General features: G+C 58.7%; 1 protein-coding gene across 1 annotated transcript; it reads left to right on the forward strand.

The window, feature by feature from the left end:
- On the forward strand, positions 1-27,184 carry DGAT1 (diacylglycerol O-acyltransferase 1). Its single transcript, XM_030549490.1, has 17 exons — positions 1-176; positions 12,180-12,267; positions 15,762-15,802; positions 17,004-17,089; positions 18,250-18,302; positions 19,305-19,410; positions 19,775-19,894; positions 20,303-20,377; positions 20,853-20,956; positions 21,517-21,555; positions 22,155-22,196; positions 22,745-22,789; positions 23,051-23,163; positions 24,328-24,393; positions 24,790-24,877; positions 25,343-25,405; positions 25,797-27,184. The coding sequence occupies exons 1-17, from the start codon at positions 1-3 to the stop codon at positions 25,941-25,943; spliced, it is 1,452 nt and encodes a 483-aa protein (XP_030405350.1). The 3' UTR covers positions 25,944-27,184.

Consider the following 27,184-nt stretch of genomic DNA (forward strand, 5'->3'; position numbering starts at 1 on the left):
ATGGGGGAGCGCGGCGCGGGCGGCTCCCGCCGCAGGAGGTCCGGGCCCCGGCGGCCCAGCGCGGGCAGCCCGGCCGAGGGGGAGCCCGAGCGGGAGGCGGAGCTGCCCCGGGGGGGGCCGGAGCCGGCAGCGGAGCCCCCCGCCGAGAGCGACCCTGACAACTGCGGGGACTTCAGGTAAGGGGGGGCAGAGCCCGTCCCCGCCCCTCCCCCGGGGGTGCTGTGCGCAGGGGGGCTAGGGGCCCCGGAGAGCCTCTCTCTCCCCTCCCCCTATGCGGACCCTGGGAGCCCCCCCTCCCCTGGGGCTCCTGTAGCTCGGGTCCCACGGGGGTGCTGTGCACCGGGGCGGCTAGGGGCCCCGGAGAGCCTCTCTCTCCCCTCCCCTGGGAGCCCCCCCTCCCCTGGGAGCCCCCCCTCCCCTGGGGCTCCTGTAGCTCGGGTCCCGGGGGGGGCTGTGCACAGGGGGGGCTAGGGGCCCCGGAGAGCCTCTCTCTCCCCTCCCCCTATGGGGACCCTGGGAGCCCCCCCTCCCCTGGGAGCCCCCCCTCCCCTGGGGCTCCTGTAGCTTGGGTCCCAGGGGGGTGCTGTGCACCGGGGGGGGGCTAGGGGCCCTGGAGAGCCTCTCTCTCCCCTCCCCCTATGGGGACCCTGGGAGCCCCCACTCCCCTGGGGCTCCTGTAGCTCGGGTCCCACGGGGGTGCTGTGCACAGGGGGGGCTAGGGGCCCCGGAGAGCCTCTCTCTCCCCTCCCCCTGTGGGGACCCTGGGAGCCCCCACTCCCCTGGGGCTCCTGTAGCTCGGGTCCCATGGGGGTGCTGTGCGCAGGGGGGCTAGGGCCTCCTATAGTCTGGTCCAGGCCCCTGTAGCCTGGGCCCACCCTAGCCCCAGGACCACCCCTTTGCCTGGGTCCATGACCCCCTACCCAGTGTAGATTTGGGCCCAGGTGCCAAGCGGGTTCCCCCTTTTGGCCCCTTCCAGCTGGGGTGATCTGTCCTTTCTCCCAGCAACAGGACAGACTTCAGAGCCCACACCTAGTGCTGCCTCTATGTACCTGTTCCTGCCCCCGACCCTGGGAGCTGTGTGGGAGACGTTTGTGAGCCCTTGTACCCCATAGTCTGGATCCCACCTAGCTGGAGTGGTGTGACTGTGTTAACTCTTGACCCTAACAATGTCCAAGGCTGGCTGTGCTGCGTCGCTGCAGTTATGTCTGACTCATGCAGTTGTGCTGCCGGCGCAGAGAGTTGTGCGTGCAGATAAGCCCCGAGTATGGTTCAAGGAAAAATTCCCTCTGCACAGACCAGGTCTGTCCCCATGTTCTGACTTGATTGCACCCGTGGTGCACGAATGTGTAGTGAGTGTCTCACCCACTTGGCTTCTGCTTGTTTTATGCCCATATTTCTAATCTGGCTCGTGCACAGGGCACTACATTAAGAGGAGTGGCCAATGCACGTCCCCTGCTCTCTGCTCCAAGGGGAGAGGCTGCGGCTGTGTGGGGTGGGGAGAGGCGGGGAAGGGGGTTGGCCCTATAAATGGGGAAGGATTAGCACTGTAAAGGAGGCCGACCCTGACAGATCAGCTCTTCTGAGGCCTCCCCCAGCTTGCCCAGTTGCCATTCATCATCCCTTTGTTTACCTTCTTCTGCCAGTTCCAGGCCACATGGCAACGCTTGTATCCAGGCCAGCCTGGTGAACTTCCCTGGCAGGGATCTTGTGACATCGTATCAAACACTGCCCTGGAACAGGGTTCCTGCCTTGCCCCTGCTGGTGGCTGGTTTATCGCCTGGGGGAGGTAATCCCAGCCCTCAGGCAGGAGGGATTTGCTATAATGGGCTCCCCACTTTAGAGCCTGGGAACCCATCTTAATATGGGGCTGGTCTCTTGGGACCACACCCGGGGAGCTACAATCCCATAATGTGGTGGTGGCTTTTTGAGTGTATCTCGGTGTATTTATAACATCCCCTCATGCAAATCAGCACTTCTAACCAGGGAAGAGAAATCCACATTGACTGGTCAGCTTTCCACGGCTATCTGAGAACCTCTCAGGGGCTGCGCTAGCTGAGAGCAATTGTGTGCTGGGGTTGCTTGTGATGGTGGGGGACAGGGCTCTGCAGCCCTGGGGCTCTCTTCCAGTGTATGTCTTGTGTTCCTAAAGCTCGTGCTTCAGGGTTTCAGCCAGCCATCAGCAGGGGTTAGGAAGGGATTCCCCTCCTCCTCCAGTGTATTCTCAGAGTTTCTGCTTTCTCTGAAACATCAGGGATGGCCATGGCAGGAGGTGGGACATTGGGCAGGGTGAGTCAGGGCTCTGAGCTGGCACCAAGCCGCCTCTTGCTGGTTCTGGCTCACATGCCAGGGTCTCCCTGATCTATATGTGGGCAGGGGTGTGTCATTATCCTGTGTCGTGCCCCCCACCCTGGTCAGACTGATAGGGACCTTGGGAGGTGGTTGCTTTCTCCTGCAGCATGTGGGTCACTTGCCAGGATTAGCTGGGTGCAGCTCACTGAATCAATTCCCTGCCATTGCAGCGCCTTGGGCACCAGTGCCTCGTGGTCCCTGCTGTTCTCTGCTTGTGGCACACACCAGTCCAGTCTGTCATGGGTCTCCTCTCCACAGCTGGGTTTAGTGCATGGGTGCTGGTGGCTTGTGGTGTGCAGGTCAGACTAGGGGATCTGGTGGTCCATTCAGGCCTGAGCCTCTGCCTCTAAACCCCCTGATAGCGAGACCAGCACCATGAGCACCCCACACTAAGCGACTTTGTTCCTTCTTTTGCTGGTTGCGAAGTTCGACTCTCTAGGTCAGGGGTTGGCAACCTTTCAGCAGTGCTCTGCTGAGTCTTCATTTATTCACTCTGATTTAAGGTCTGCGTGCCAGTCATACATTTTAATGTTTTTAGAAGGTCTCTTTCTATAAGTCTATAATCTATAACTAAACTATTGTTGTATGTAAAGTAAATACGGTTTTTAAATGGTTTAAGAAGCTTCATTTAAAATTAAATTAAAATGCAGAGCCTCCTGGACCAGTGGCCAGGACCCAGGCAGTGTGAGTGCCACTGAAAATCAGCTCATGTGCTGCCTTTGGCACCCATGCCATAGGTTATCTACCCCTGCTCTAGGGTGTGCTGTGAATTCACTAGTTGGGGGGCAGGGTGTGAGGGGTTCCCAAACTGTTTGCTGGCATTTAAATGAATGGTTTCCTTCCAGGACCCCAGGCAGCATGGATGATGCCAGTTTTTGCTCTACAAAATGGCATCTTCCACTCAGTGTGATCTTGTACATTTAGTGCACGTGAGGTCGCACTGTGTGGAGAATGCTCTACAAAGTGACATCCTCTGTGCATTGAGGCCTCGCACATGCCACACACGTGAGGTCACGCTGTGCTTTGCAAACTGGTGTCCTCTGCCCATGAGATTGCTGTGACCCCTCCCTCCCCCTGCTGATGGCAGGCCCCTGTTTGGGCTCCTGTCCCACAGCTTGGTTAATGCTGTAGACTCCAGAGTGCTGGGCGCTGTAGATATGCCTGACATTACATGACAGTAACAGCAAGGCTCCCGGCGCAGTTTTGACTCTGCCGACTGGCATGCCTGCCCTCTCCTCTCTGCCTCACGGAGCATTCAGCAAAGCCAGGAATGAGCAGCAGTGTCCGGGGAGGTGTCAGCAAGGCTGGATTAGTATCTTGAATGTCTCCAGTATTCCCTGAGCTGTTCTGTCAACAGCGATTTCAAAAGTTCTTTCCTCGCTGTACAAATCCGGTCTGCTGGCAGCTCAGGCATCTCTTCTCCCCCTTGTGGCCTGGGACAGTAGTGCCAGCTGTGGCCTTCCTGCGGTGGGGCCCCAGCGTGTCAGCTACTGTACACGTACCCTCCACACTGGTCTCGTAATCCTGTCTCCCACCTGGCACGGGACTAATTCCTCTACTCCCACTCCCTTTCTGGGAGAAGGGAGTTGATTGGCTCGTCCACCTGCCTCAGCCCGCAGAGTGGCCGGGGGAGTGAATCTTGCCCTGAAGCAGAAATACCAGCAGTGATTAAGGCCCTGTCTCTTCAGTTAGTGCCAGGGAGGGAGCCTGGGGCGGTGCAGTCTCAGATCCCACAGGAGCTAGAGATTTTGCAGAGGGAGCATGAGCCAGGAGAGTTGCTCAGCTGACGTAGGTGTGTTGCCTGCTGGAGGCTGATAATAGAACCCAGCGTGTGAGACTTGCTGCCAGATCTGGAGCGCAGAGAACAAAAGCACATGATGGTGTCTGCTGCTTCATCTTGGTCCCAAGCAAACTAACTTATGTGTGAGCCGAGCTGAAGGTCTGGGATCTGTGCCACCTGCAGACGGCCATTGCATTGCTGGAGCTAACTGCTGACAGTATTGCTGAGAGGCTGCAGCCCAGATCAGGGCCCCACTGTCTCAGCATCAGCCAGCCTCTGCTCTGAGCCCCACTGTCTCAGCATCAGCCAGCCTCTGCTCTGAGCTCAGGCTCCTTTTAAGACTGGAGAAAACAAGTGAGTCCCTCCTGGAGGGAGGATAAGTGGCCAACGTAGTTACTAGCCATGTGTACAGCTCGTCGCTAGCCTTCTAGAGGATTCCAAAACCTGTCTCCCCGACCCCTGTCACTGCAGTGTCTGAACCTCACAACCTTTCCTGGCTTTCTTCCCCTACATATGGCAGGGCAGGGCGGTTACCCCAGTGTGCTGATGGGGAGCTGAGACTTGCCAAAGGTCACCCACTGCCTGTGGTAGGGAGGAAGATTGCACCCCTAGTCCTAGTGCTTGCACCCTGGGTCATCCCTTGCCTCCCACTTTAATGGCTGGAAGCCCGTATGGTTGTGGTGTTGTGGAATGAACAGGTTAGACACCTGCCAGGATGATCTGGTTATTACTTAGTCCTGCCTTGATTTCTGGGAACTGGACCAGCTGACCTCTCGAGGGAACTACCAATCCTATGCTTCTGTGAGTCTACGTGGCTCTCCATCTGCCACTGACGTGCAGCCTCCTCGGGGGTGCTGCATGATGGTGTTAAACAGCACAGTAGAACACACAGTAAAGAATCCTGCACCGAAATGAGACTGAGGGGGCAGGGGGTGTCATGGAGTGGGGGAAGTATCAGGGTTGACATTTCCCTGGGAATTCAAGGAGAGACCCTTCCCTTTATGGATTGCCATGGGATCTCTCAACACTGGTCAGAACTGTTCTTTCCTCATCTGAAAGACGGCAGCACTAGCAGTGCAGTGCAAAGAACACATGCTGTGATGCTGGTTTGAAGTCACCCACCTCCACCTCTGCGGCTCTCAAGCGTCAGTCCTGCCCTGATGCAGCAGGTTGCTGCTTCGCACAGGCACTGATGGAATCACAGTGCAGGGTGGGACATAGCGTTTACATGACCTGCAGCCTGCGAAGGTCTCGTAGTGCTCGTGGCACTGCGAGGGTTTGTTTTTGTAAGCCGCAGGCTTGGCTGGCTCCTGCTCTGCAGACACATGGCCTGTAACCTGTTCTCTCCTCATGGCTGACCAGCCACTTCCTGCTGTGATCAGGTTTGGAGAGCAGCCCCCTTTTCGGGAAGACTCAGGTGCAGCACCTGGGGGCAAGATTGAGCAGAATCAACCTCCCTTGCCCAAGGTGCTGCTTCTGCTCTGGGGATGGAGGAAATGACCATTCGGTGTCCCCTGGCTTTGCTAGGGAGGAACAGGGGCCAGGACTCTGCCCTCACCCCTGTGCTGTGTGGAGGAGAAGGACCCCAGAGGGGTGGGAAGCAGCCAAGACTCCAGGTGTCAGTCAGTGGTGCTGGGGTTAGTGGTAGGAGGGGAGCGAAGTGTCTCACCAAAGCCCAAGTGATGGAAACATACCGTGCTGGGGTCTTGTCAGCTGGCGACGCACAGCACCGTGTGCAGCGTGCCTGGCTAGAGAGGCAGCTGAACTGCTAGCGAGAAGAGCGCTGGGGGGATAAGGCCATTTCTTCAGTGTGTCACTTTCTCTGCCTGTCTGGGGCTAGAAATACTGGGGTGGGGCAGGAAGGTGTGTGGGGAGGGGGGAGGCAGGACCTCTGACTGGCCACTGGAGAAGTGGCCCTAGGCAAGAACTGAGTGAAACGTTTGTGGGCTGGCTAGAGCTGGGCTCAGAAAGGCACTGGGATGCTGTCTGACCCCAGTCAAAGTGCAGGCTGGCAGAGCTAAGCAGGGTGGATTTGGTTTAAATCCTGATTTTTAAATCACTAGTCAGGAGCAGGACTTTGGAGCTGGGCTCCAGCTCAAGGCAAAAACCTGCAGCTCCGCTGCTCTGGAGCTGCTCCACGCTCCAGCTCTGGGCTTTGCTCCAAAGCCCTGGTCAGGAAGACTCGATTTAATCATGGATTTCTATAAAAGTGCACTCTTGTTGGTTGGTATAACTGTAATGCATTCTTCACAACTCAGATGTAGGGTTCATTTTTAGAAGGTACACACTATATCACTTTAAAGTGATTTACTTGGAAAACTTTTCAGACTAGTTTTACAGCTATTTCAGAAAATGAATGATTATTTCATTTACCAAAGGTAATTGAAGCAGATATTTATGAAGTCGTTGGGAGGGGAACTATCTCCAGTTCAACAGGTTAATCATTAATATTTAGAGGATTTCCTTGCCATCCTGTTAGGAGGAGAACATCAGGCATTTAAATGGTTTTATTTTACCAAAACATTATGTATTCTAGATTTTTTTCTTCAACAGCAAACATAAAATATTTTAACAAAACAAGCATATGAATTTTTGAACTTAGCTAAACGTTCAAGTTTTTAAATAGGTTTGTTAAATAGGTTTGTTAAAGGATTTTAACAAATAGTTAAATGAAATATTTAAATTTTTTTTAATTGACTGTCAGCCAAGTCAACTGAGAAACTTAACATATTGGTTTCTGCAGCTAACTCAGTCATCTTCACCTTCATTTTCCTGTTTGTTCATAATCTGGAAAAGAGAAACAAGCTTTCCTGCTTTTTCAGGTCCCAAACGATTTCTCAGCTTGGAATGAATTAATGCAAAGAAAGGAAAATATTCTTTCTACACTGGCAGAAGAAGCTACTGCTGTTAAGTGAGATCATCACTTCAACAGTCTCTGAATCCACGTACTGAAGTGACTTCCACCAGTTCACTGCTGTGACTTTCTTTAAAACATCAGCAAACACATTTCTTGGTTCTTATTCCCAAACTGGGTCTCTGTTACAGCCTGCTGCCTTTATAGGTTTCCCTTCTAGTGAGAGGATGGTACGGTAGATCTCAAATCAGTGAAGGCTACACTCAGACCTCAAGACTTCTGGAATATGCTGCTCAGACAGTTTCACTTTTTGTTTCTACTGCCTGTCCCTCCCTTCTCACATTTATCCCCAGACTTCTCCTCCTTGTCCAGATCTATTCCATGCCAAACAATCTTCTAGTCCAGTGGTCCCCAAGCTCTTCCATGGGGCAGCTGCCAGATGACTAGCAGCCAAGGACCGTGGCCACCGGTCAAGCAGCTGCTGAAATGCCACCATGAAGCAACAATGTCAAGAGGTGTCGCTGCTGAAATTCAGCAGGATTTTGGTGGTGGCACTTCTTGGCATTGCCACGTTTTGGTGGCTGCTTGTCCAGCGGCCAGTAGGCAGGCACACATGGATGACCCAGCAGGTGCCATGGTGCCTGTGGGCACTGCGTTGAGGACCCCTGTTCTGGTCATTGAAATCTTTGAAACTTTGCACTTTTAGAGAGGTGGGGGTTTGACTCTGTACACAAATTTGCAGAGGGACCATAGGGTTGAGGTCTATTATTTCTCACCTCTGTATATTTATTTAAAAACCCTTTTGCTGTTAACAAGCATGTTTTGTCTGGAGATGCAAATTCAGTTTGAGAACTGCAAAATTAAACCTCTCTGATGGTGTCTTCTAGACTGAGCACTGAGTCCCATTGGGGAGATAGATTAACCTAAATCTTTCTTTCCAGAAGCCTGTGGAACCCCATAAGACTGGGTCCCTAATCCATGAACTATTGGAACTTGTTTACAAAACTTTCCTTAAACATTACCTGGATATTTCTCTACTGTAGAATTAGAATTGAAACACCTAGTCCATGGTGATACCTTTGAGCTCTAATGTACATTAATTAAAACATCTTTAGATAAGTTTCCTTAAATCTGATTTTAAAAAATCCAATGTTATTAGTTTTGTTTTTCAGAAATGTGATTTGTATCCCCCTGGTGCTAAGTGAGCTCCAGTCCCTCTGCCTTGGGCACAGCTGCGATGGGCACAGTGCACAAGGCTAACAAGAATCTTGTGCTCTCCATGAGTTACGGACGGCTAAGGGCTGGTCAGACTTCACCTCTCTTGGCAGGGCAGGCGCTGCCTTGGGGGAATGGGGTGAAGGGTAAGAAGGGAGCCATTCCTGCAGAGCAGCCTTCAGAGGCATCCTGTGGCTTCCCCCCGACAGCAGGAGCCCCCACTGTTAAACGCTAAGGTGCAGACAGCTGTAATCTAGCCAGGAGAGAGACTTCTGCTGTGTTTATGATCAAAAGAACATCACTTGGTTTGATCAGCGGGTGCAGAGGCTGCTCTTTCTTTGAGGATTACAGGAAAGCCTCCACCGTGGAGAGCAAGTCCCAGCCAGGAAGGATGTAGTAGGAGAGGAGTCAAAACCCTGCTGGAAGCTGCAGTGCTGGGGATGGCCACTGACTTTCTAGCCTAATGAGGCGTGAGGGGTCCTTAATCTTCTTACTCAGACAGTCCAGAAGAGACCCTGCCCTGGACTTGTAGGCCTCTCACTATAGTTCAGGGTTCTTAATTCCCATCCTCACCTGATTGTACCTTTCTGGCTCAGAACACGCCCGGGGACGTATCCCAAGTGCTGCCGTAGAATGTGGACGTAGGCAATTAAAGGTGGCGTGTCTGTCACAGGACACCTGGGTTCTACTTCAGCTGACTCCTTTACCTCTTGGCTTTTGGTTCTTAAGGACCAGACACAGCTCTAGAAATGTCAATTCAGTCTGACTGCATTGTGTCTAAAATAGCAACCCCAGTGCGCACAAGGCTGGCTGGTTGTAAGAGAGGTATCCTTCAGTACAGTCAGCCCAAGCCTCCTGTCCCTCACTACGGTGACTCCCCAGACACAGGCAAATCTCTCCCTCCTCCCTGTGCTCACTGCCACCCCCGCTCAGCCTTTCCTGCCCTGGCTCTAGCTCGCGGAGGTTAGCTAGCCACTGCAGGAGAAAATTGAGTGTCTAAATTTGGTGACTAGAAATGATTCACACCACTTCTAATTTCAATGGAAAACCCTTGCAGGGATCTAAAGTGGCTGCCATTCCTTGTTGCTGTGTCCTAGACCCACAGTGGTGGCTCTGGGTGGCTGTTACAAAAAGGCAAGTCTGCATCTGGCCTCTACCAGTGCAGAGGGGGGCCTGCTGTCTGCCTTCCCGCAGACCCTGGCTGTGTGCTGCACTCCCCAGCCCTGGATGAGGAGAGAGCGGGCAGCTGCCTAGTATTCATATGCAGAAGAGTTCCTGAGTGTTGGACCAGGAAAAGGGGCGAGCTGGATCGAACTGCACAAACCCGCGTCTGAACTCCCAGCAGCCGGCACTCTGACCTGTCCGCCTCTCACTAGTAAGAGGCTCAGCAGGGCCCTTAGCGGTGGGGAAACTCAGCGGGATATCACTGCCTTGATCCTGGGATAATCCCAGCTCAAGTACTTCTAGGTAAGGTGATACAGAAGCCTGTTCCCTGCCAATCTGGCTTGGGCTGAGACCTGGTGCCAAGTCCTGGCCCCAGCTGAGCGTAAAACCCGTCTGGCCAGGTACATGCCATGAGCAGGATTTTCAGCTGACTCGTGTCCCCTGGGCAGGTGCCGTCACTGGCTCTGTCTGATTCCTTGTGCAAACACGAGTGCTGCTGGCAGCTGCTTCTCGTCCCACCTCTGACCCTGCTGTGCTGTCCGCTTTGGAATTCCTGGCTCTCTGCCGACCAGTCCCATGCTGGTGCTGTGCCCATCCAGAGTGCACCATCCCCATGGCAGGCACACCCCTGCCCCAAGGGGAGGGCCATTTGCCCACCACGAGCGGTTACCCTAGTTAGATGCTGCACGCATGTGAAAGCAGGGCCTCTTGCGCCCTGTCCGCATGACGCAAACAAGCCTTGCAGTCTCCCGGGGCTGGAAGGCCTTGAATCAACACGATGCCACCTTGGGGGGTGGGGTGTCTTCCAGCTGCATGGATCTGTTTGAGATAATGCCTGGAGGAGGGGTCTGGCTGCTCCCTGCTGTCAAGGCCGCATGTGGGGACTGGTGCCACCGTACTCCCCTAGGGCCTGTGCTGCGTGTGGCCATGTATCCTGGTCCCTGCAGCAGCTCCCTTGGGTGGTGCATGCCTCCCCCTGCTCTGCAGCATGGTGTGGGCACTAGCAGCAGTGTGCATGCGGATCACTAACGCTAGGGGTGCGACGCCTCCTGGCGGGAGGGAATAGCTAGCTCTGCCCAAGCTCTGGGTGGTCTGTCCCCAGGGCAGGGAATAGGGACGAGCCTCCCCCGAGCCCAGCACTGATGTGAACGGGGCTCTCCCTGCTCTGGAGCAGGCTGACTGCCAGTGAGTGGGAAGGGTCTTGCTCCTGCTGGCTAGTGACACTCCCCTCCCCAGGCCCACCCCGGGAATGGCTCCTGATGCTGGCCAAGAGGCGTAACCCAGTAGCTTAAGAGGTTGTGATTAATGTTAAAGTAACAGACTCCTTGTTTTAATCTCTGGGTGTTGGTAACGTTGGACAGGTTACGCGGGGGACCGACTGTGTATGGGGTGGAGAGGGAGTGAGGTGCTTGGCCATGGGCCGCTGCCCCACTGCAGGGAACTGGCTGTCTCTGAACCCCCTGTCGGAGGCGGCTCAGAAACCAGTGCCCGGCTGTGCTATTCGCTCCGCTCTCTGGCGCTGGCGACTCCTGCAGCGACCGGTGCGAGCGCAGTGCTGCGTTCTGTTCTGCGGCGGCTCTTCCAGAGTATCCGTGTGCTCCCCCGCTGTGCACTTAGCAGGGTGGTGGATCTGCCTGTGTTCTCGATCCCCGGGGAGCAGGGTGCACCATGCGGGGTCTCTCTCTGAGATTTTGCTGTCTCTGCTGCTGTTTCAGCAGAGGTCTGGCAGGCAGCAGCCCGAGTGGACGGTGGAGAGGTTTGGGATGGCCCTTAGTTCCTGGGAGGAGTTCATTCCGCTGTCTGGGCAGGTCCTGGAAAGGCTGCCGGTCCTGGGGAGAGCCCCATGGTGTCAGAGGAGCCAGTTGTCAGCCCCTCTTGTCCCACACCTTGGGGCTCTATGGAGCTGTCTACACAGTAAAGAACCACCCGCAGCTGGGCTGTGCCAGCTGACTCGGCTCCTGGGGCTGTTTAGTTGCTCTATAGACATCTGGGCTCAGGCTGGAGCCCAAGCTGAGGGACCCTCCCACCTCATTGGACCTGGAGTCCAGGTCCCAACCCAAGCCCAGCCATCTCCACTGCAGTGAAACCCCCGTGGCATGGGCCAGGTGCAGCTGTGCAGACAGACCCTTGGATGTGCCGGACTCGGGGTGTGGTTCCCTAACTCTGCAGCAGAAACAGTGCCAGGTTCTCCCACCCCTGCCCTGCTGCAGTGCCTGTGAGCCCTCAGGGCCCATCCCGTCCTGCGGGGGTGACCAACTGCCCCAGTAGAGCGTGGACACTGCCCACCGAACTGGAACTCACTGACCATCAGATGGCAGCTCTCTGGCTGCCCCCAGCGTGGTCCAGATTCCAGCCTGTGGGGCTAGCACATGGGCTCCGATGTGCAGGAAGTAGGACGAGATACCTGCTGGGTTCTCCTGGCCTCCACGTCTGACTCTCAAAAGTCTAAACATTGTGTCCATTCCTCTAGCTTCCTGGGGCTCCCCCAGGAAATGTCCCCTGGTGTGGAATAGCTCTGGGGTCCCTGGCCTGCAGGGCTGCATGGTGGCCAGCTCTCATTACCAGCTGGGCCATGCCAGGAGAGGGCAAGAACTCCCTCGCCCTGCACACAAGCAGTAGCTGTAGTGGTCACGGCTGGCCTGGGGGCTGGCGAATGGGAGGGTGATGCCCCAGCCAGTCTTAGTAGGACATAACCCACCTGCGATCAAAGCTGGAGCTGCTGGGGGCTGGAGCCAGCAGTGCGAAGGGGCTCCTGTGGGTCCTCGCCTGTCACTGGGACTTGGATAATCTGCTGAGGTCTCTGACTTCTCTCGCCAGGTGTCACAAGGTGCAGGAGTCTCTGCTCAGCTCGTCCAGCGGGTACAGCAACTACCGGGGCATCCTGAACTGGTGTGTGGTCATGCTGGTGAGTGAGCAGTATCTGAGCTTTCTGCACTGGGGGGCCAGGGACAGCTTCTCGCCGTGCGGGGTGTTACTCATCCAGGGTGCTGAAGGCTGGTGTCTCTGCTGGGGGCCAGCCATGCTCCCTTGCACCTGCTCCTCTGGGCATTTATGCCCAAACCAGCACGCTGGCTGTCGCTCCCTGTCTCATGCACGGAGCCAGCCAACTGCTCTGCTCCAGGAGAGCCATGAGCCAGCCAGACACTGCACCTGTACCAGCCTAGCCCAGTCCTCACTGCAGGGCAGTTCTAGACCAAATCCCACCCAAGGGGGTAGCAGCAGTGCCGTGATGGAGCCTGTCTGCATGCTGGGCTCCCCATGGGCTCCCCATGCTCTGTGCCAAGGAGCAGTTTGGCAGCTGAAGGTCTCCACCTGCAGCCCAGACCTGCTCCAGCAGGTTGCAGGACTTGTTCAGGGGAGTTGTGACCCCACCCCCGGCTGTGGCTCTGCAGCCAGAACAGGTGCCCCGGGGTGCTGGTTAATCCGGAGTCTGGGTTTAATTTGATTTGCCTGGGAAAGGGAGCAGAAGAGACTTGGCGGTAGCAGAGCTGCTCTCTGGTAGAATTCACTCTTGCTCATGGCACGCAGCAAACTCCCCGTCGCTGCAGATGGTGGCAGCCCTGTCCCTGGCAAGGGGGCAGCCCTGCCTCGTATTTCCTGGTGGCTCAGTCTAGCACTGAGCACTCCACTCCGACCTGCTGCCACCCTCCCTGCCCCAGCATCTCCTCATCCCTGGCAGCTGGTGGAACTGCCCTGGGCTGGCTCTGTAATGGGCACAGCTGTCTACACCTGCCTCAGCACCCTCCTGCCTCTCTCCCCGGCAGCATGAGGCACATGGCCCCAGTGGCCTCCGGGACACCTGCAGCAGGGCCTCTGTCTCAAACTGGACCCAGCTGGGATCCAAGGACCGTAATGACCCAGTGGCCCTGCCTGAACCAGCCTGGCACATGCCTGCACAGAGCCTTCGCTGGCAGATCCACTCCCTGGGTGCCCTGCCTCCTCCTGCCTCCTTGCCGAGCAGCTGGCTGGGTTCTGCTCTGGGCATCAGTGGACTCATTTGGCCTGGAGGCAGTGACACTAGGTCGGGCAGGAGGAGCCGCGTGGACCTGGTCTCCTGCTGGCCCCTTTGCTAGGAGAAACGCTTGTTGACTGAAGGCCTCTGACCCTTTCCAAAGGGGACTGGGGAGGCTGGGATCTGCAGCACGCGCTGTGGCCTCTTATCTCCCTCATGACTCACATCCTGTGCCGGCAGTGGCCCTTGTACTGCCTTCTCTCCGTGTGATGCAAGCACTCCCGTCTAGATTGGGACACTGGCACGTCGGGCTGGGGGAGGGAAGAGGCTCTTGCTGGATCTGGAAGTGACCCATGCGGCAGTCGCAAACGCCTTCCTGTCAGCGCAGGGCCAGCAGTGGAGGCTGTTCACCTGCCTGAGGAACTGAGGGTTAAGTCCCCACCACAGCTCTGGGGAGACGCTTGCGGTGCAGGCCCAGGTGTGGGGGGCAGAACGTGTCTGGGGTGGGAAGCGGCAGAACCCTGCCAGCCAAGCAGGGCCAGGGCAGACTCCGGCGACCCATGGCCCTGTGCTGGACAAAGCTGACTGGCTTTCTGGCCAGCCCCTTCTACGCAAACCCCTACGTGGGCTGGGTGGCAGCTTCTCCCCCCCAACCCCCGTCTGGGGCTGCACATAGACCTGACCGACCCCTGTGAGGCTGGGTGCAACCATCCAGGCCTGGAACGTGCCGTACTGACCCCAGTGACCGGAGTGTGGCCTGCGAGACCCCTGCCACCCAGCTCTTCTGGGGAGGGGGGCGGAGCAGCAGCCTGAGGGGTCTCGCCTGGTGAAGGGCGGTGAGGCTCAACCTCTTGCAGGGTTTGCCTGTCTCCATCTTGCCCCCCAGCCGCCCTGGGGCAGGAAACTTGGCACCTAGCCAGTAAGCGTTCGCCCACAGCAGGCGCTTTGTCCTGGGCTGCTGGGTTCCCAGCAGCTCCCCAAGCTGCTGGCACGGCACCCGTCCCTGCTGGTCACTGCTCGGTGCGTGGGAGTGCTGAGCTGAACCTCGACCAGCAGCAGGGTGGGGCTGGAGCTGCTGGCAGCGGGAGGGCGACTGTTAATAACCTGACTTGGAGCTGCCACGTGGCTGACTCTGGCAGGGTCAGGCTTGTGCGGCAAGGCCCCTTTGTGGGGCTAGGAAACCACCTGATGCTGCAGCTCAAAGCCGAGCCCAGGCAGGGAGAGCTCTGAGCCGAGGGAACGGGCAGGACTGAGCCGAGGGAACCTCTCCCGGCAATGAGCTGCGCTGCAGATGCCCAGGCTGCCAGACGGGGCTGGGGGTGGCTCTGAGGGCCGTGGTAGGAAGCAGCTGTCCTGCCCCAAGCCAAAACAAATGGGGAGCAAGTGTGGGAAGAGGGTGTGAACTCCGCATTGTGCAGTGGGGAGCGTGTGACTGCCCAGCACAGGAAATGGAGAAACGTGCGCTTGCTCAAAACTTCCTGAACTCGCAGGGTAGGTACATCCTGGAGCCGAGCCCAGCCCAGCCTGCGCCAGGGTAGCACACGCAGGGTCTGGCTGAAGTGCCCTGTCTTGGGCACTGACAAACCAGCCAAGCTCTGCTCAATAGGGGGCAGCCTGGTTCTCTGGGGCTCAGAAATGCCCCAACCTGACTCCGGGGCCACATCTTCCCTTGGGGCTCTGATCTCGCTCACCCACCTGCCTGGGAGCCAGCGAACACTGATCCTGTCTCCCCACTTATGGGAGAGGGCAGGTCCCTGCCCCCCCCCGCTCCCCCCCCGAGAACAGCTGGACAGCCTGGTCTGCACCCTATGGCCTCAGCAGTGGTGCTGGTGGCCTACAGCGGTGACTTGCAGTGACGCAGTGCGGGCTCTGCTGCCCTCCGAGGGGAGGGGACAGGGTGGAGTCTGACTTGTGTTCTGGCAGCCCCACCCTGCCATGCTGGGCACAACACAGCTGCACACGTGGCCTCTGCCCCCCAAGCTTGCAGTGAGACCCACCAAGGCCTGTTGGCTAGTTAAACTAGTTGCCTGTAAGCAGGGATTGTGCCGCTCCCTTGGGCCTGACCCCCGTGCCCTTCAGAGCAGCCTCTGAGAGGCTTCACTGAGGGATTTGGGAGCACTGGCCAGGCCGGGTTGGCACCAGGGACAGACCAGTGGCCAGACCCTGGGGTCCTGCTGGGCACAGGCTGAGCTTGCAGGGGCAAAGGCCTGTGTCTTCTGGGGGCAGGGTGGGAGAAGCAGGGAGCCCAGTGACATGCTCTGGGATGCTCCTTGGGGGTGAGTTGCTCTGAAGGGTCTAAACCCCCCCATCCCCAGCTGAGCCTCCTGGAAGCCCTGTCCCTGCTGAGCCGAGCCCCGTGTGGAATCCTCCTCCCCTTTCCTTCAGGAGCTGAGCCCAGGCTCCACGTCCCCGTCACTCCCTGAGTAACGCTGGCTCTTCTCTTCCAGGTCTTGAGCAACGCCCGGCTCTTCCTAGAAAACCTCATCAAGTAAGTGCTGACCCCTCCTGCTCGCACAGGGCCAGGCTGTGGGGCTGCTCTGGCTGGGCAGGGGCTGGCTGCAGACCCACTCCCACGGCAGAGCGTGACGGGACCTGGTCACCTATGGCATGAGCAGCAGGGGCTGCTGAGTCAGCTGTGCAAGTTCTGTCACTAGCTAAAGGTGCCCCACAAAGCAGGGTCCCTTCAACCCCCTTCTCCCTGCCCATGCTGAGCCCCACACCACAGACCAGTAATGCCAGGTGGGGCGCACTGCTCTCCCATCCCACGGGGCGGCTCTGCACACCGTGTGGGAATGAAGCTGGACTCTGGAGCGCTGGTCATGAGCGGTGAGGTCTGACCGCATGGGCCCAGTGAGTGTCCTGTCCGCTGCCCGAGGCCTCTCGGTAGCCCCCTCCAGGGCTTGGGAGCCTGCCCCTGCACATGCCAAGGGCAGGGGTGCCACCCTGTGGTACTAACATGTACTGCAACTTCTGAAAGCAGCTTTCAAACCTTGCCTGTCAGGACCAGGCCCCTTGCCCCGCCACGGAGCTGGGAGCTCTGACAGTACAGGGATGGGCTTTCCTTAAATCTGCCACTCGGGCCTGTGAGTTCTCATCCTGGGCCACTAAGAGTCCCAGCCTGGGTCTGCTCAGTCCCTCGTGCTGAGTGCGGGCTTGGAATGAGGCCTGGCCTGGCTAGCTAAGGCCACAGCCTCTGGGTGTTCCTGTGCCCATCAGCACTGTATGGGACCCCACTGCAGACTAGCCCTGAGAGGGGCTCAGGTGGTCTGACACCCAAGAGGAGTCCTGGAGAAAAGCCAGCCCCTCTGGGCAGAGGGGAGAGCCCCTCCGCCCCCACTGCTCGCTAATCTGAGTGCTAACGAGTAACTGTGCTAATGGCAGGAGACCCTGCCCTGGAGGGAACAAGCCCTGGGGCAGAGGTACCTGTGGGGGATGTTCTGGGGATGCCAGCAGTGCATTGCTCCTGCCCAGTGTACATGGGGCAGGGCTGTATGGTCCATGTCTGTGGCTGGTGGGAGGGGGGAACTGTCCTCTGGACAGGGACCTGCTGCTGACTGCTCCCTGCTCCTCCACGTGGGCTCAATCACAGTGGGGACTCGAACCCATGTGGGCAGCCAGCCCCAGAGCCCTGTGCAGCACGTCAGGCAGGAGCTGCCCTCCAGCTCACCTGAGACACGGTTCTCCTACAGATACGGGATATTGGTGGATCCAATCCAAGTGGTCTCCCTGTTCCTGAAGGACCCCTACAGCTGGCCCTCCTTGTGCCTTGTCATTGGTGAGTCTGCGAGAATCCTGCCAGGGCTGAGCTGGGCCCCACAGGAACTGGCTGCCTCCTCTCCTAGCTGTGTGGAGCTGGGACAGGCCCGCCGGACCCCACAGCCCTTCTCCAGCAGGCTAGGGCAGGGTTGTGCCCTGCTGAGGGCTCTGTCCAGCCCCTCAGCATCACCAGAGCTGGGGCTCTTGCTCCCCAGGGGTCACAGCCTGACAGGAGGGGACTTCCCCCTGGGTCTAGCTGAGCCTGCCCAAGCCCAGGGCCTGCCCTTCATTCACCAGGTGCTGCCAGCACTGGGAGCTGCTCCGCAGAGCAATCTGTGCCCAGATCCCAGCCCCTGCTCTCCTGCCTAGAGCACTAGTGGGGAGGGGGGCGTCCAAAGGATTCACTCCTCAGCCCATGCTGCTTGCTGAGGCGTGAGCACTGGCGGTTGCAAGGGTTCACCCAAGGGCTGGGCCCTCCGGTTAACCCACCTGATCTTGCAGACGGCTCCTCCAGGCACAGAGCTTGGGCAAAGGCTGCAGAAAGCCCGGTTGCTGGTAATGAGATCCTTGGCTAGTGGGGGCAGCCTGGGCTCTGGGCCAGATGGGCCTTTAACCACATCCAACTCAGACCTCCTGGCAGCTGCACTGGGCTTCTCTTCACTCCTGGTCTGTCACAGCTGTCCTGGCTGGGCTGGTAACCCATGTGCTCACTGGGGTCCTTCACAGATACAAGGGAAGGGCCTGAACCAGGCGCTAATGTTGCCAGCTGGAGATCCGTCCCTAGGATGGGGGTGCAGGGTCTCCATAGCATGGCCTGCAGGAGTGATGCAGGGGGCAAGCTCCTAGCCTCTGCCCCTCTCCTTGCTCAGCCCCCTCCTGTCCTCCCCGAGAACAGAGCTGAGCGCTCAGACAAGCCACAAGCCCTGTTCTGGGAGCAGTGGGACTCCAGGGGCGCTGTGAACTCTCACAGCATCACTCGGTGCCTTCCTGCTGCCCCTCATGCCGAGGTCAGCCTCCCGGTCCTGTGCACCAGCAGCCTGTCTGCTCCCCCACATGCTCAGACTCGGCAGGGAGCGAGGCAGCGTATGGCCAGCTCCTGCCCCAGGGCCCAGCTGTGCTCAGAGCTCTCCAGGGTCCTGAGGGATGGGGCTGGGTGTGCTGACTGTTCTTTGCTTACAGTGGCCAATGTGTTCGCGCTGGCTGCTCTGCACACGGAGAGACGCCTGGCAGTGGTGAGCCCCTTCGCGCGTGGCCGAGACAGAGCCCGGGGGGGGGTCACACTTGGGTTACAGCCCCTGGGCTGCTCTGGAGCCTGTGGCCGGGGAAATGCATGGGCAGAAGGGGACTCAAGGATAAGAGCAGGATGATTGAGACGGGTGCTCTGACACCAGGCTGCAGGCATGGCACTGCCTAGGGAACCCCCTGGAGTGCTTGGGAGGGAGGGAGAGGCTCTGGACTGGCCTCTGCACCAGATAAGGGGACGCCCTGCCTTGTTCTCAGTCCCACAACCAGCAAGTGTCCATGGAGCACTGAGCAGTGCCTTGTTCTGCCCTGGATCCATCTCCTCTGTGCACCCCAGCAGTGGCCCAAGGCCTGTTATTGTGGGGATGGGGGAGCAGCTTGGGGTTAGGCTAAACCTGACAGGTGGAATGAGCTCTCGGGCTGCAGCCCAAAATCCCTGGCATGAATCTCACTGACCTGGTCTCCAGCAGCTGCTGTGTCAGCATCTACCAGCTCAGCTGCCTGCAAGCCCAGGGAGCCCTGAGTGGTCTGTGCTGGGCCCTGCCTGGAATACCTCTCCCCAGGGGAGCAGAAATCGAACAAGGGCACCTCTCCTTCAGAGGGCTTGAGCCCCACCACCAGAGCAGAGTGCCCAGGCCAGCAGCACTGTGGGGCACACTAAGCTGCAAGCATGTTCTGGGCCTGGCCTGTCTGAGGGGCCATGGGGCATGCCCCCAGGCGGGAGGAGCAGCTGCAATTCCTGTTCCCAGGTGGGAGGCCCAGCACCTGGCTCTGGCAAAAGCCTCCATGGGGCCCAGTCCTGGGTAACAGAACGTACCTGCAGCAAAGTGACCAGGGTGAGGGCGAGTGCTGTCTTCTCCGGCCGTGCCGTGCTCCGGGGGCAAGCCGGGGGGAGAGATCGTCAGTCCCGTGGGAGCAGCCTCACCGGAGGAGGGGTAGGGCAGAGGGCTCAGGGTTGTTGTACTGGCCTCATGTCTCCTGGCTCTCCACAGGGCTCCATCTCAGAGAATGTCGGCTCCATCATCCATGCATGCAACCTCCTGACCATCCTATGTTTCCCAGCACTGGTTGTGCTGATGGTCTCCTCCGTCACTCCGGGTAGGTGGTGAGCCCTCTGCCAGGCCCTGGCTGTCAGCGCTGGCTGCGTATGGATGTGGGCTCACACTGCAGGGACCTCTGGGATACTGGGGACTCTGGGCTCCCCAGGTAGGAGCAGGGTCAGCTGGGGATGCCTGAGGTGAGGCTGCAGCAGCGACCTGCTCTGGGGAGCTGCTGTCTGACCTTGACCCTGTTGGTCTATGAGGTTGGGGGTCCCTAGGGACAGGCTGATCTGGGGGTCTCACCTCCAGTGTTAGATGCTCACGGGGCAGGGCTGGGCAGGGCCAGTGAGTCACCCGGGGAAAGCCGTCCCTGCTGCAGTGCCTCACGGGTCACTCACGCTCCTGGCCTTGTCTCTCCCCAGTCGGCGCCGTGTTCGCTCTGTCCATCTACACCATCCTCTTCCTCAAGCTCTTCTCCTTCAGGGATGTGAACAAGTGGTGCCGAGCCAGGGGCCGGGCGAAGGCTGTGCGTGTGCGCCCAGGTGAGCCCCAGTGGTGGGCAGGCAGCTGGTGCAGCGCACTGTGCTGCCCTGCGTGAGCAGAGCGGCAGGCGCATGCAGCTGTTCCCCAGTCCCAGGAATGCTGCTATGGCCTCTGATTTGTGGTTTTATTGCAAGCTAGTGGAGCCTCCCTCTCTGGGGTTTGCAGCCAGGTCTCGCTCTGGCACGATGCACAAGTGTGGGGCTCGTCTGTTCCAGGAAGGGAAACCGCCCTGGCCACAAATGGCTCTGCAGAGATTGGCGCTGCAGCTGGCTCTGCCTTAGCGCAACTGCCATCTCCACATGGGGGGGGTCTCTGCTTCTCCCACGATGTGGGGCTGGCGAGTCTCTGCCACAGCCCTAGTGACCCCGGGGCCTTCAGGCTAATGGCTGTCTCCGCTCCTCTTCCAGCTTCCGGGCTGAAGAAAGCCAATGGGGAGATGGTGCCGAGCGGCGTGTGCTATCCAGCTAACCTGACCTATAAAGGTAACTGAGCTCCCGGCCTGCAGTGTGGGGCGTTAGGCTGTGATAACTGGGAGGTGCTTATTGCCCAGCACACCTGGGCTCCTCAGCTCTCTCCCAGAGCAAGCGCTGCTGAAATTCCGGGTGGGCCAGCTGGCCGCAGGCGCTGATGGCAGCATGGAACTCGCCCCAGAACTCTCTCAGGAGCATAGGAGGCAAATTCAGGCTGGGGAGAACAAGGCTAATAGTCACCTCCCGGCTCTGCCACGGCAGGACAGTGACCCAGGTGACAGGCTGCTGGCACCTACCCGCAGCCTCACCTGCCCGCTCGGAGAGCCCTGCTGAGGGTTGAACACTGGTATTTGTTGAAGGCAGTGGCCTGCTCCATAGGGCTGTCCCGGGAGCTTGGTGCTCTGGGCAGGTGGTGTCAGCGCTGCTTGTTCAGAACCTCAGTAACTATCGGTGGGGGCGCTGATGTGACTCTGCTGGTCTGTTTCAGACATGTACTATTTCCTGTTTGCTCCCACCCTCTGCTACGAGCTGAACTTCCCTCGCTCGCCCCGGATACGCAAGCGCTTTCTGCTCCGCAGGCTCTTTGAGATGGTAAGGCAGCCTCGGGTCCTGCTCCTGAGCACTGGGCCAGTGACAACCCTCTGGACTCAGCAGGTGGCCCACAGACAGGGTTGGGGCTGCTCCTGCAGCACCGACTCCAGCTCTGGAGGGTGGGCTGAGGAGAGTCCCAGGCTGGTGTCTCTGCAGAGGTCTCCTGAGCAGGCCTGGGGGGCTGCCTGTGGCTGTAAACTTCCCATTGTCCTAGCTGGTAGGCAGCAGCATGCCTGCTGGGGGGCAGGAGACCCCCCCCCCGCCCAGCTCAGTGGCTGCAACAAACCTGGCGTTGTTTCAGGACGCCAGCCTCCTAGAGTAGGCTCCTGGCTTGGCCTGAGAGCTGCCATGCTGGGACATGAGCAGCAGGGGTAGACTTGGAAAAGTGTGGCCTGGTGCCTGGATGCCACTTCGGTGGGGCAGGCACTGAGGGGCCCATATGCCTCCTGGGCCAGTCTGCCAGGTCACCAGCGCCTGAGCGGCCAGGCGTCCGGCATGGGCCTGTGCTGTGCAGGGGTGGGGCCCTGCCGGTCTCACTACTGCTGCCTCTTTGTCTCCAGCTCTTCTTCATCCAGCTGCTGGTGGGGCTGATACAGCAGGTATGTGGATGGGGCAGCAGAGACCATTCCCTGTGTGGCTCTTGGTGGGAGGGGGCACATCAGGTGCCTCTCGGCTTTCTCCAAGCACAGGAATAGCTGAAATGGGCAGAGGCAGGGTGGTAGGCAGGAGCCCCCTCCATCACCAGGCAGGCGTAGCCTCTGACTCAGCACGCGGTGCCAAGTGCTGGGTGCAGAGCGGGCTGGAGCCTGCTCTCTCCAGGGCCCTCCTGGCCGAATCAAAGGACAGACACTGCCATGTTCCCATCACAGGGAACTGAGCCCTTAAGAACTGAGTGGAGGCTGGTGCAGTGGGGGGGACCCCTAGGAACGAAGGGCAGACACAGGCTCCCTGATGAGCATCTGTGATTAACAAAGCTGGATGTAGGCCCCTGGCGGCACGTGGGACTCCAGCGAGCGTCCGTGGGGCAGGTTGGCATCAGCCAAGCAGCTAGAGGGGCTGAACAGGGGCAAGGACAGACTTGCCAAGCAGGCAGTGACCGCAGCTGACTCGGGGGGTGGGGGGGGGGGAGAGGCTTGAGGACTGGGTGTGCTTGGGGGGGCAGGCTGACTATCTAGAGCTAAACTACTTCTTCTTTCAGTGGATGGTCCCCACTATCCAGAACTCGATGAAACCTTTCCGGGTGAGTCCCCAGCCTCCCTTATATCCGGTCCGGGCTAGAGATTCCCTCCCCCAGCTCCGACTCCGCAAGGTCCCTGTTGTGCAGCTCTCCTCTCCTGCGGGGCTGTTGGCTCAAGCCCTAGGTGGGCAGGAGGTGGCCCTCTCCCCCTCTGTGCTGCTTGTGCACTGGCTGACTGGCCACAGCTGGATTCAGCCGGGCCCCCCAAGGGGCAGCACCTCAGAGCTCCGTGGAGAAGCTCCGTGCACTGCAGCTGGCTGTGCAGTGCCCTAAACGGACAGGGCTTGAAGGCCACTCGCATGGCCGGTGCCCTGGCTGACCTGTGGCATGCCCCACAGAGGGTGCATGCTTCCTTAGCAGGCCTCAGCATGCAGGTCAGCAGGGACCCCAGCCCTTCCTGCCAGTCTGGGATCTGAACAGGCCTCGCCACTGAAGGAACAAGGCTGTGAGTGCTGGTATCTGGGAGGGAGTAGGGGACTCCTGGAAGCAGCCTTCTCCCCACCCCCGGCTTGTCCTGGCCAGCTGGGACTGACGCTGAGCTCTCCTTCCAGGATATGGACTATTCCCGAATCATAGAGCGCCTCCTGAAGCTGGCTGTGAGTACTGCAGCTCGAATTCACCTCCTGCCTCCAGGGCTGGGGATATGGCAGCCTTCCTGAAACAGGCTCCCAGTGCTGTCTGGCTCGGCAGAACCTGCTATTCCATCCCCAGGCCTCTCGTGGGCAGTGGCTGGCAGTAATGCCAAGGGGCGGCTGGCTCTGCTCTCCAGCGGGGAACTCCCTGGAATGCCTCGGGTACGAGCCGATTCTTGGCGTCGGCCAAGGATTTGAGTTCAGTCTGTTCCTTTCTCTGGGCAGGTCCCCAATCACTTGATCTGGCTCATCTTCTTTTACTGGTTCTTCCACTCGTCCCTGAACGTCCTGGCTGAAGTGATGCAGTTTGGCGACCGGGAGTTCTACAGGGACTGGTGGTGAGCCGTGATCCACTCGGGGGGGCCCGCGAGTAGCTGTCTGGAGGGGAAGTGACAGCTCCCCAATGGCCGCAGGCCCATATCAACAACCCTGCGTGGGGGGCGGGGATCCCCTTGGACTCAACTAGCCATTGTGGCCTGCTGCAGGAAGCTGGTGGCACCAGCACCTTGGAGACTCTGGCTGTCGTCTCCGTCCCTGATGGGAGACAAGACTGTTTAACGCACGTAGCAGTGTAGAGATGCCATGTGGCTTGTCTGTGTAACCCCGTCCTGCTGCCCACCCCTGGGGTGAGGGGTGTCTTGAGCCCCCTGGGACTGGGAAGACCCTTACATCGCACTTCCAGTGCCTTCCTGCTGGGCTGGGGGCTCTCCAGGAGCATGCGCAGGTGCTGCAGGGAAGGGAGCTCCTGCACTGGGAGAGACACCGTCCTGTCTCCATCTGTGCTGAATACCTGGGAGCACCTCCAGCTGCCTCCTCGCGATGCTGTGCCATTGACCAGTTCCTTCTGGTCAGAGTCTGGCTTCCCAGGGATGGTGGTCAGGTGTCGCTGTCCTTGGATACCCTGCTAGAGGCCACAGCCCAGTCACAGGAGGGTCACTCAGGGTCAGTCTGACCCCAGCAGAGCACGTTTGCTCTGCCAGGGGACTTCCTGCAGCTCCATGCACGCACTGCGGCCAGAGCTGCCTGGGAAACCCAGGCCCATGGGAGCCACTGGACAAACCCTGCGGGTGTTAGTCTGAACTGCAGTTGGAAATCAGGGTTGTATTTCGGGTCCCTCTGCCCCTTCCCCTCTTCCAGCTAAACATGACTGGCCAGCGAGCAGGGGGTGCCCTTCCCTCAGAACTGGTCCAGCCGGACCCCCCTGGGATGGGGCTGCTATTAAATGCACTTCTCCTACCAGCTGGCAGCTGTCTGACAGTGCTGCAAGGTCTGGAGCTGGGGGCAGAGGGGAGCTGGGGCCTGTGAAAACCCCCTCTGCTGCTGGGCATCTAGCTGGGAAGTCCTCCATGGCCCCCCAGTGCTGGATGGAGTGCCAGTCCCTGCCCTGCTGGCGTGTGGCCAGAGCTGACTGGCCGTTGGGAGCAGAGGGGTTGTGCTGGTCCCAGGTCTCCTGCGTGCCCGTGGCTGGGACGTTGCTGATGCCGGTTCTCTCTCTCCCCCAGGAACTCGGAGTCGGTGACGTACTTCTGGCAGAACTGGAACATACCGGTGCACAAGTGGTGTCTCAGGTACAGCTCCCCGTGGCTCAGCGAGGGCATCCCAGCCCAGTCTGCTGGGGGCTCGGTGTGGCTGCTCCTGGCTGCATGTGCTGACCTGGCTGTTCCCTCGGGGAGGCCCTGTGAGCTAATAGCTTGGTGGAGAAAAGCCAACTAGAGAACACCCTGAGCTCCTGCGCTGGGGCAGACAGCAGCAGGCTCCTGCAGGGCTGATCAGCATGTGAGGACGCTCCTGGGAAGGGGCAGCTCCGAGAACCTAGTTCCTTATCCTCGCAGGGCTGGGGGATGCTCCCAAACTCCCTCAGCTGCCACTCCCTGCTGCTGCTGCCTAGTTAACAGCCAGGGCTTTCCTGACTGCTCTGCTTCCCCACCCTCCTCCACGCACTAACTCCTGCTCTTGTGTTCTAGGCACTTCTACAAGCCAATGATCAAGAGGGGGGTCAGCAAATGGACAGCCCAGACTGCAGTGTTCCTGGCATCGGCTTTCTTCCACGAGGTTGGCAACTGGCTTGCTCCCTGGTGGGAGGGAGGGGACTCGGCGTCGGCTTTGTGTTGCAAAAACTGTATAAAAGGCCTGACCAGAGTAGAGGAGAGCAGCCTTCCCACCAGCACGCCCTCAACGGGACAACCAGCCCGCAGCACAAGCCTTCAGTCTGCAGCCCTCTCCTCCCAGTGAGAGCACAGACATGGCAAACTCTGCTCAGCGCTGCCCACAGGGATGCTTCCAGGGGTCTAGTTCTGGGCAGCTGGTTCTGGGCTCTGGGCTGACTTGGGTACCAATCCTGGGGGAAGGGAGGATGCTGGGAGTGGGCTGCGGTTAGCAGGCTCAACCATCCCTCCCCACCCATAGCTGAGGGGGGTGGATCCAGGAGGGCAAGCAGCAGTTCCTCTGACCTTGTGGGGGAATGCAGTGCGGGTTGGGGCCATGCATGGAGCTGATGCAGAATCTTCTCTCCTCCAGTACTTGGTGAGCGTGCCCCTGAAGATGTTCCGGCTGTGGGCGTTCATGGGGATGATGGCTCAGGTAAGACCTGGGAGGTAGGAAGGTCACCTGCCTCCTTGGGTTTCTGATCCTTTAAGGGTATCTCCATTCTAGCATGCTGGAAAACTGGGCCTTCTCCACTGCAGTAAACCACATGGAACCGTAGGGAGATGCCTGCACTAGTGTAACTCTGTTGGCTCCAGGTAGTTGACAAAGTCCATGTGTTCATCTGTAGTTGCCTTCTTCAGAGGCACCTTCTCAGTGCTCTGTGGCACCCACTGCTGCCTTTGGGCCCGTGGGCCAGGCAATGGGGCCTGTCCTGGTTATTAAAACACCCCCCTCGCATGGTATCTGTGCTCTGTTCTGCCCACTTGGTGCGTGACGGCCTGTCTTTGAGGCTTGGAGTCCAAGCTCTGACTGCTCCTTCCCCCAGATTCCGCTGGCCTGGCTTGTGGGAAGGTTCCTCAGAGGCAACTATGGGAACGCAGCCGTATGGATCTCCTTGATCATCGGGCAGCCGATAGCCGTCCTGATGTACGTTCACGACTACTACGTGCTCAACTACGAAGGCAGCCCGTGATGCATGTGGACTCCCTGTTCCTCCCTCTCCTTGCGGTGTCCGCAAGGACCCTGGCCGGGGCAGAGCCCCCACTTCCTGCTGCTCTCCAAAAGCCTCTGGGACTGACTGTAGCACCAGCACATGCGCGGAGATGTCGTCTAAGGAAGCTGCCTTGTCTTTTTGTGTGTGTGTAATCAATGGGGATGAGTATTTTTGTGAATTGAATGTTGGATCAATGCAATATCCTCCGGTGAGAAGCACTGGGGAAGAGCAAGGGCCTCCACGGGACCCTTCTCTCCTGTCACTGGTGTTAATGCTCAGGATCAGATTCCTGAGAGGGCATTTCCCAGGCTCCTGTAACAGGCCCTGCAGGGTGTTCGGGACTGAGCTTAGGGCCTGCCCAAGGCAGCACCAACATCTTCGGAGGCCAGCTGGAGAGCGTGGCTAGCTGAGCCTTCAGAACGTGCTTCTGCTCTGACCACCTCTGGAATGTTGCCCCTGTCTTGGCAGTAGGAGATGGGCGCCTGCTGCCTTGTCTCTAGGAGCTGGCCAGCAGCAAGGGCTGGGCCTCCATGTAGGGTGTCAAAGCTTTAATGTGGTGGCTCCTTTGCCCTGCCTGGTGCAGAGAGGCAGCCAGCTGGGAGCTGCCATTTTTTAAGGCACTTTAAAAGGACTTTCACTAAGTCTCAGATTTTGTTCACTCCGTCCCATGTTCAGACATGCCAGCTACCGCCTCTTTAAAAGGCAGCTGTTGCTGAAGGGTCTCTCCCTCAGGCCTGATCCTGCAGCCCTCCTGAGAATCCTTCCTGGTACCAGCCTCTCCCTGGAGCTAGCCCCTGGCTGCAGGACCCAGCAGATGGCACTGGGCTCCTCAGACATGCACCAAGGTGAACCAGGAGCTGCCTGCTCTTGTGTGAAGCTTCCCATGTAGGGGAGTCTGTTTGTGGCCACCCTGCAGGTGCCTCTGGTTTCTGTACTGTGCACAGGTTCCACCTGGGCTCCTCTCAGCTGTCCCCATAGTCCGTCCTCGAGCACGCCCAGGTGGCCGCATTGCCCTCCATGGCTGTGCTGCTTGGGGGGTGTGACTCTGAGATGGCAGGTCCAATCTGGATCTGTGCTGAATGTCACCTGTGGGGGGTATGAGCTGTCCATGCAGGGGCCACAGTCCCTTGTGCTGCCCCATCTCCAAATGTCTGCCCTAGCAACACCTGACACTTCGTCTGTATCTGCCAAACCATGAATAAAGCATCTTTTCCAAAACT

This window comes from Gopherus evgoodei, chromosome 2 (genome assembly GCF_007399415.2).
Source record: "Gopherus evgoodei ecotype Sinaloan lineage chromosome 2, rGopEvg1_v1.p, whole genome shotgun sequence".
Lineage (NCBI taxonomy): Eukaryota > Metazoa > Chordata > Testudines > Testudinidae > Gopherus > Gopherus evgoodei.

Bases quoted from the DNA above. Each gene is read 5' to 3' on its own strand.
- DGAT1 (XM_030549490.1), top strand. From the start codon at position 1: ATGGGGGAGCGCGGCGCGGGCGGCTCCCGCCGCAGGAGGTCCGGGCCC. The intron at 15,803-17,003 runs GTAAGTGCTGAC...GTTCTCCTACAG, and splicing joins TTCCTAGAAAACCTCATCAA to ATACGGGATATTGGTGGATC. The intron at 18,303-19,304 runs GTGAGCCCCTTC...GGCTCTCCACAG, and splicing joins CGGAGAGACGCCTGGCAGTG to GGCTCCATCTCAGAGAATGT.